General features: G+C 43.8%; 1 protein-coding gene across 2 annotated transcripts; it reads left to right on the top strand.

Annotated features, from left to right (window-relative positions):
- The first annotated feature begins 4,062 nt into the window (after positions 1 to 4,062).
- On the top strand, positions 4,063 to 6,484 carry wa-cup (walker cup). Of its 2 annotated transcripts, none has more exons than XM_070287224.1 (8): positions 4,063 to 4,457; positions 4,518 to 4,687; positions 4,760 to 4,903; positions 4,964 to 5,173; positions 5,227 to 5,403; positions 5,557 to 5,843; positions 5,923 to 6,068; positions 6,119 to 6,484. In XM_070287224.1, exons 1-8 carry the CDS (start codon positions 4,166 to 4,168, stop codon positions 6,409 to 6,411), a joined length of 1,719 nt encoding a protein of 572 aa, XP_070143325.1. In that variant the 5' UTR covers positions 4,063 to 4,165; the 3' UTR covers positions 6,412 to 6,484. The 2 variants fall into 2 exon arrangements, with proteins under 2 accessions (XP_070143325.1, XP_017035604.1); XM_017180115.3 differs by having other exon boundaries at positions 4,064 to 4,457; positions 5,554 to 5,843.
- The last annotated feature ends 2,656 nt before the right edge of the window (positions 6,485 to 9,140 follow it).

The raw sequence follows: 9,140 nt of genomic DNA, 5'->3' as shown, positions 1-9,140 counted from the left end.
TGGGAATAATCCTGGTCAACTCGTTCGGTACTACCATAATTCACGCTACACAAAAATTGTTGCTTCCTTTAAAAAGCAGTCAGTTAAATAAAAAAATGTACAATCTACTGCATTACTATTCCTGCCATTTAATGAATGGCTACCCAACTGCAGTATTGACCCGCTAAAGCATATGAAAATTAATTACCGCATAAAGTTTTGCCCCCAAAAGTTGTTGGGGAATCAAGCTAACCAATCAATTTTCGTCTGGGGCGACAAGTGCGCAGCCCAAAGTTGGCCAACGAATCGTTAATCAAATTTAATTTTATTTCGAAACTGGCCAAAATGCAATGCAGCCAAATTCATCATGGACGCCTGTCTAAAGTCCCGCAGATGTGCGAACGTACATATCTGCTACGAAATGTGTCAGTGTGTGTTGCGGATCCGCATAATTTGGCCGGTTCGTTTTTGGGGTTCGAAGAGGTTTGGGTTTTTCGGTCATTTTCCGTTTGTTTTTTTGGCCAGACGGTGCATAAATTTGCATCTCAACAAGCCTGTACCGCCGCTCCTGATGCTGCTGTTGCTGGTGTTTTTGTTGCCAATGTCCGACGAGCGCTGCCAAAGTCCTTGTTTGTGGCCAACGATTTGCCATTTTAATTAGGCAATGTCCTGTCACATGCAGGCGGACACTGGCATGGTTATGAGTTAAAAGAGAGAGTCTCTGATTTGACGGGCAAGAGCACACTTGAAAAAAATAAAGTACATTTACATTATATTACTATTTTACGTGTGTTAATTATATTTGTATTATATTTATATTATAATTATATTTCATTTCTTTATAGTAATAATTCTTTGTAGAATAATTTTTTTAATTACTTAAATTTTCAGTGCCCAATGTTTCTCCATCCAAACAAAGTGAGCGCAAAGTAAGTAGCTTTCCCCGTTTGGCCTTTTAATTGGACTGGCCACAACCAGATTCCACGTTTGGGGTGAGCAACAGATAATTACAATATATATTTTAATTATTTTAGTTTTAGAATTTTATGAGCTGTCACCACGCATCCGCTTCTGTCTATTTGACTCGCTTGTGCATCCGTTGGAACGCTGTGTGCACTTGTGTTGGGTTCACAAACTAATTCGTAGCCCACACAGTTTGTGATTTTTTTTGTGTGGACACATTCAAAAGCAGGAAAGTTTTGCATCCGTTTAACGTCGACACAAATAAACAAGCTGTAACTAAATAATTGCCAAAGACTGTGCAAACGTCAATAAACATCCCCACACAAACACACCCGCACGCAGGCACTCTCACATGGCGTGTTTCCGTTTCCGGCTTAGCGTGGCACGTGCGTGTCTGCGGCTTTCGGCCATGATTTCGGTGTATGTGTGTGCGGTTGCCATGCCTGTTGACAAATTTGCGGTCAAGCGGAGTCAACAAAGTCGTTTCAAATCAAACTACTGCCTAAGTTAAAAATATGTTCATAATCCTTGCCGCGTTTGACGGGTTAACTTTAATAAAGCGGAGATTAAGAATACCTTTAATAGAGCTGATGTTGAGTAATTACTGAAATATATACAGTGCACTTGGAATGACGTATGTATGGCAAGCAGATTGAAAATATATATGAAAACCTTATCTTATTTTTATAAAAAAAAACCCAAAGCACAAAAAAGCACTCTGACGTTGAATTCTTGGAATTGCCATAATAAATTATATAAAATTCACCGAAATAAAATAAAGATTAATCACGATTGATTAGCAGAAAAGACTCTACATAAATTTAAAATTTCCATAAATTTCGTTAAAAATGGGCTCAAGCTTAAAGAATGTGTATTTCAATCTACAATTTTTTCAATATATTTATTATGCATTTCGTGTCTCCTTAACTTGCTTAATTTTAAGCTGTCCACAATTTTAGCTGGCGAGTTGCTAAACTAGATACGTGCCAGTTAACTTCAATTTAAAGCCGTAATTGCATTCAGAATAATGTTATTTAAAACTTGCATAATTCCTTATTATTAGATTACGTTACTCCAGAATTTATTCTGGGCCAATTAACTTTTGCCTTGGTGACACAGCTTAAGCCAGGTGCGGGCATTGCATGCAGGAGCCACCTATTCATTTGCCGGCTCTGTCGCGTCGCTTTAGCCAAAGCCTAAGACCTCACTCCATTACGTTTTTAATTAATTAATGCCGCTCCGTGTGGGGCTTCACCACTGTTTACGGTTTGAGGAGATCAGGCCAGACCCTGTATTAAAATTTAAGCGGGCCGGGTGTGTGCGTGTAATTAAGAGCGTTGCCGGCTGAAAACTTATGCTCGGAAACTGGAAAGGAAACCGAGTCAACAACTTTCTATTTTGTCAATGAGCTGGGCTGCTGGGCTGCTCGCCTCGCTGCCAGAGTTCAGAGGTCCTGGGCGACCCTCCTGCAAATGACACACTCTGCATGTATGCAACTAGAAATAATTTTTCAATTCACAAATGAAACTTTTGACACACACACAAAAAGGAGAGCAAACTTTAAAGTTTGCAATTGCCGCAGCAGCAGGAGCAGTTCCCCGGTGGAGAGCGGTAAACCAGAAAAGGACGAGCACCATGACGAGGACGATACCGCGGCTGAGGAATAGGACAAGGATTCGGTACAAGGGGAGGGAGGGACGTCCAGCTGCAATCGTCATGTTCCCGTGCACTTCTTGGGGTTTCGTGCCATTTCTTGCTGTTTTTCTTTTAGCCACGGCCCTAGCTCCAGAAGGAAATTACAAACCAAAGTAAACGCCAGCAGCAGCCAAGGAAGTTGTTGACGCAGGACGAGCGCCGGCGCTGAGTGTCAGTGTCATATCCTGTGCCAAAAGTGCACACAGAACTTTGGCCCAAGACTCCAGACTCCAGATCCTGGCACTGAGACTTTACAGAGGAAAAACAAATTTTAAATATTATAAAAATATGCCTATTTTTAAACAAGATAGATAAACAAGAGCCCTTTGTTTTTCACTAAGAGTATAGAAGGAATACATTCTTTATCCAGCATAATAGGTTTATGTCTAATAGAAATTTACCTGTCTTTTCTCTCAGTACAGAACTAAGGGCCAGAGATGCTGCACATTACAAATGAATAATTTATGCGCGCGCGCTCTCAACGGCAGATGGATGTGGGCTACGGATGTGGATGGAGCTCGGCTCGAGAGATCAGGCTGGGTAGCTGGACTCGGGTACTGGATACTGGATACTGCTGGATGCAGCCCAGTAGCCCTGCCCGTAGACACAGTCACGGAGGACTGCGGCAACGTCCAATCCTGGTCAATGCCAAATGAGTTGTGGCAGCGTCTCGCTGGTGCCATAAAAGGGAGCAGGAACCCCGGGACTGCGGATGGGGATTGGGCTTGGGATTGGGATTGGGATGGAGGTGCAGAGATGGGAAGCTGTTGCTCTGCATAAACTAAAATCTGCTGGCCAAAAAACTTTGCCCCAGAAGGGCAAATTACATGGCGCTGGTGTGAAAATTATCTTCCTGGCAAGCGCCGGCAAAGAAGACGGAAGAAAGCGCAAACTCAAAAGTTATTAGACCAAATTTTTGCCTTTTGCCTAAGTAATGGCCAAGTGCATATCTCTCAGCACATATTGAGTTATGACTTAATTGGATAAGAGCCTGGCTTGCGCAACTTTGCACTACCGTCCATCCCGGGCAAGGCCCTCTAGTGCCACAAAGTTGGGCAAAAAGTTGAGAAAACATTTTTCTTCTCTCGCTGTAAGCCTCGGTTTTGCGGTAATGGATCTCGTAAGACGCTGATTATGTTTCAGTTTCCGAGATATCGAAGCAAATATCATGAGCCAGAGCCAACTTATCATTGAAAGACAAAAATAAAGCAAGGCTTGACGCAGGATCATGGATATTAAAAATGTGTGAAATAAAAAATAATTGAACTAATACATTCCCAAATGAAATTTTCATCTTTTCATCAATATATATATTTGAGTTCTTTTTAAACTCTTTCTTGCTAAAGAAAGTAGAAAAAGCTAATTTACAATCTATAAAACAACTCGGTCAAGTATGTTTGTTTGTTTCAAGCTCTACCTTAACGTCAGATAAAAAACTAATTTCGTTACACAACACAACTTGTTTTTTATACTACTGTTTCTAATTTTTGTTGTTTTATTGAGATCTCTGATATTATAAAAACAAGCCATGTCCACCCGTTTGAGCGTATCCGAAAGCCTCCAGGTACCGGCGGCCGCAGTGAAACCGCACCTGCGGCCCTGGGAAATAGCTGCGTGGTCTCCGGACCGCCAGGCCAGCATCCACTCTGACTGGGGCATGTTTTTCTCCCGCCAGCGCAGATTCTCAACCGCCCTCGGCTATGTGGATAACTCCTTGGATCTTGAGCCCTTCAACGCGAGGGCTCTTGTGCGCCGAAGCCAACTGAAGCGGACAATGGGTCTGGCGCCGGAGGCTTTGAAGGATTGTGCCAAGGCTGAAGGTCAGATCGAGTGCCGGCGGGGCACACCCAAGCTCATATGAACCTCCTGTACTCTTACAGATCTGCTGCTGCGTCGGCAGCCACCGGTCATCAGTCCGCACATCAGCTTGGAGGTTAGCGACGCTCTCTACGAGTCGAATCGGCTGGAGGACACCAAGATGAAGCTGCACGGCCACCTGAGGCGATTTAGCTCAGTTCAAGCCATAGCCGCCGCCAAACGTCTGAATGTGGTAAGTTGAAGACGTTGGAAGCCCGAAAATATATGAATTTTTATTATATTAATTAATATTCTGCATTCCCAGCTGGGTGAGAACTACCATGACGTCTTGTCAGACGAAACTACGATTCCAGTTCAGCGGATGGTCAAACGAATGATGGATAGACTGGCTAATCAGCCCAAGGAAGTCAAGGATACCTGCGATGTGGTCAGCATAACGGAGAAAGAGGTTACTATAAGTTGAGAGACTTTGATTCCTAACTGTAGTACATATCGTTTTAAAACCAAGGAAAGACATCTGTCTCCACTGGAAAAAGCCCGACGCGATCGGTATTTCAAGATTTATAGTGCGACATATCTGAACAAAGCCTGGGTGGATGTGGAATTTCTGAAGAAGCTTCGAAGCGATCCCAATGTGCATCCAGAACACTGGAAAGAGTCATCAGTGCACTTGAAGAAATTGTTGGAATCCAACTACAAGTCAGCGCGAACTCTGACGGTTCGTATTACCAATATCAGCAGGTTGTTTATTAACTTATACTTTACTTCCAGAAAATGTTGCACACCCGGTGTCCCATGTACGCCCTACATCAGCAAAAGTATCCCAACGAGGCGTTGTACAACAAGCAAAAGGACGAAAACCTATACCGTATCCAGCACCAAACGAGAAGGAATATTTACAAGATCCTGCGCACCATTCGACTGCTGATACGAGCTGGTGAGCTCGATGTAAGTTTTCCGAGATTTTACCACTGGAATGGAACTAAACTTATTCATAAAGTCACATAACAATTTTTTTAAGTTAATTAATTGAGGAAAGAATATTTGTAAAATTAATTCTATGCCATTGATTGTAACGCAAGTTGGTTTACTCCCCAGAAGCTGACAGTGTTTATTGAAGGGGTCATGGGCGACTACGTCACCACCAAAACACAGCGCCTAATGCCGTGGAAATTTGAATTCACTAATGAGGTCTACAACTACCTGGGTCTGGCCCGCATTAATGAATACAAAACTCCCAGCAAAATTAGTGTTCAGCAGGGTAGACAACGTCTGTTGGCCCTTTTTAGATTGCCAAATAAGAATACGAAAGCCGAAAATACGAAGCGACCAAACACGCTGAATATACCGAGATCCGATACAACAGACCCCAAGGCAGAGAAGTTTATGTGAGTTTATTAAGGAAAGCCAGGAATTATGAACAATTATTTTGGTATGGCTCATTAAAAAACCCTTGCTTTTTTACAGGAAACAAGCAGCCCGATTGGAGAATCGCATGCGATTCGCTGAGTATCCCCTGGAACGCGCCTATCTGCTACACGAGCTGGCTCAGGCGCACCTCGAATACAATTCATTCGATGCAGCCTGCTCCATGGCCCGCCGGGCCCTGGATGGTGAGTGAATGGTCGGAAAATGTCATGTAAAATCCAAAAACTTTCCACAGAGGCTGATCAGTGCAATAGTGATGTGTGGAGCTTCCTGAGTCTGATGGTCATATGCAAGTCACACGCGATTCTGGGCAAGGTCGAGCGCCTAAAAGATACCTTGGCCGAGGCCCTTTCGCTGGCCAAGAAGATGAAGAACCTGAACCTGTGCCTGTTCATAGAGATCTGCATCAGAGTTAATTTGGAGGAGATGGATCTGAAAAGGCTGACCAGCATCGAGTGGGGCTCGAAGAGGCATAGGTCCAGCGGGTTACTGCTTACGGAGGGTGAGGATCGCGACCAAATTGCCTAGATAAAGTGCAAGGAATGCATCTGCGCAATGGAGAAAGCGTTCTTGAAAACAATAAACATTTTATCATAAGTTATTCAATCCGAAGTTGCTCATTTAGCGGGTCAGAGTTAGGCGCGGAATAATTAATTTAAAACAGGTCAAAATTATTCTAAATCTTTTAATTGTATTTCCCATTTATTTATGCTGCGAAGCCAGATGAAACCTCTGGGAAACCGTGGCTAAAGTTCCGTTTGCCGAAAGCGAAAACTTTAAACTGCGACTTTCCTGCGGTCTTTCCGGCCAACCGAAAGTTTATCTCAATGAAAAACCCCAAGCACATTAACGGCTGTCGGAGTTGGCCATTCAATCACTGCAAAGTGCAGCTGCAAACTTGCTTCTATATATAAATAGTTTATGTTTTCTTACGCCCCTCTCTGCTGCTCACGGAGGCGGCAACCTTTTCAGTGTAAACTTTGCACACTTACAGATTTGGAGGGGCGAAGGATCTAAGCCGAGAAGGAGCTGCCCCCGCCACTTGGCAGATTTTCCTTAGCTGCTTTTACTTTTCCGCGTCCTTGTCTTCCCACTCTCCACCTGGTGGCCGGAAGTTCCGCGCAACATCGCACAAAAGACGCAAATAAATGAAGCCATTTGTTGTGTTGTTAGCTGATTTTCGATGCAAAGGTTGGCCAGAGGTGGGAAACTTCTGCGCCACCTGCCGTCTCTGCGAAATTGTTGGCAATTCCCATTAGTTGCTTGTCATTTAAATTTTTTTCGCCGTGCTCGGTTCTTTCGTGTATGTGACGCGAATTTTTAAATTCAACACGGCAATGTCCTAGAGCAACTTTCGGGGAAGTGATGGGTGTGGTTCTGCCACGGAAGTGGCTCATTTGGAAGCGGAAATAATTTGTTGTCCTTTGGTCAGTTGTTAATTTAACAACATTTCTCAGTGGCTCTTGTTACCTTTCTCTTTCTCAGATTAATACCTCCGAGTAAGCATAAGAAATCATTTTGCTTGACTTAATTTTATCTTCCCTTTGGCTGCTAAATATTCTTTAAAAAAATAAAATTTTAAAAAGGAAATTAAGAAATCAAACCTATTCTGTTTTATAAGCTTTGTAATTCCGTTTTTGCAAAACTTGATATCGTTGCTCGGAGCTTCATTAACCGATTTAAGGTCGGCTTTAAGCGGCCACAAAGAGGCTGCAGAAAGACGGCTGCATGTCTTCCGTGGTCTGTGCATTGTGCTCTCTGTGTTTTATGATGCAAAATTACACAAAGCCAAACAAGAACAAAGCATGCAAAAGCGGGCAACAAAGAAAAGCAACGCAAAATAAAAACAAAACACTGCCAGAGCCAACTAAAACTGCAACTCAACTTTGTAGACACACCGGGGGCTGTGTTGGTGTTGCAACTCCTGCTCCTAGATGTGGCTCTCGTGGATGCTGGTGCTGCTGCTGCAGATGCCGCTGTTGGTGTAATGGCAGCCGAGACATGCCATAAAAAGGCTAAAGAAATTGCTTGCAAGCAATTAAAAGCGCAGCAAGGCAAGTAAATGGCCACGCCCAACGATCGGCCATAGACTTGGGCTAAACGGAGTCGACGCTTCGCTGTTTATGTAGTTACCAACTTGACGTACTAGCTGACTAATTAGTCATAAAATTACACAGCCCAGAACGGGCACGACGCACAAAAGCTGGGCAAACATGGAGGGGCGGCGTCTGGCCCTGGTTCTGGCACTAGCACTGGCACTGGCTTTGCTTCTGGTCTGGCTTCTAGCTTTGGCTTCCAAGTATCCAAGTGTCCTGGCAGGAGCCAAGTCAAAGTGCACTGAGCGGCCGGAAGTAGTTGGCGCTGACGGAAATGCGTGCCCGTCCCGCACACACACTCGCGCGCATCCACTGAATCACACACGCACAGTGGAGGTCAATGCAATAGCTCCCAAACATAGTCTTGTTTTCTATAAAATGCGATTAGTTAGGAATTAAATGTTAGCTTTCTTAGTTAACTCAGTCTCTTATTTAACTGCTTTCTTTAGTCAAACAATAAGTATATAAAATTACGTATACGCCCTGATGGTATCATGGTTCTATTAAATCTTCCCTTAACCACTACTGGTAGGGAGCTATTAATGTGGCCACTACTACACCCGGTAATCGCTCTTAACAGGGTCCTCGTGCTTGGGGCGTTGGGTCTGCCACTAATTGCTGATTTCCCGAGCTGCTGGCAGTGGAAACGGACTCGAAAACTAGCGATGGACACGTGAACGGAATGGCGACTGCAGCTCACGAAAGGGAAGTGGGGAAATTGGAATAGAAAATAGAAAATGGGAAATGCCCCGCTTTTCACACAAACACATACACACTCTCACTTGCAAAGGCAGAGAAACCAAAGCGAGGCCGCACATTTGCCACATCACTTATTAGCTTTATTGCTTTTAACAATTTCAACTTCCACTTCCTGCAACGGCAGAACTAAAACGTGTGCTGATTAGTGGCCCACACACCGGCACATCGGCAGACTGGCACACCAGCTTACTACACACACACACACACACACACACTTGTCTGCTAGAGGCAGAGCCATAAATTCCTGAGCTGCAGGCAAAACTGCAGCCAAAGTCAAAGGCAACCAACCCACACGAGAAAGAGCTGGGAATTGGAAGGAGCACTGAAATATCTTTTGCACACTATTTTTTATCAACAAAATAGTAATACTTCCGATTTCAAGCCGCTTTAGAATGGCTTACA

Source organism: Drosophila kikkawai, chromosome 3R (genome assembly GCF_030179895.1).
Source record: "Drosophila kikkawai strain 14028-0561.14 chromosome 3R, DkikHiC1v2, whole genome shotgun sequence".
Lineage (NCBI taxonomy): Eukaryota > Metazoa > Arthropoda > Insecta > Diptera > Drosophilidae > Drosophila > Drosophila kikkawai.
This window is presented reverse-complemented; position numbering and strand designations above follow the sequence as displayed.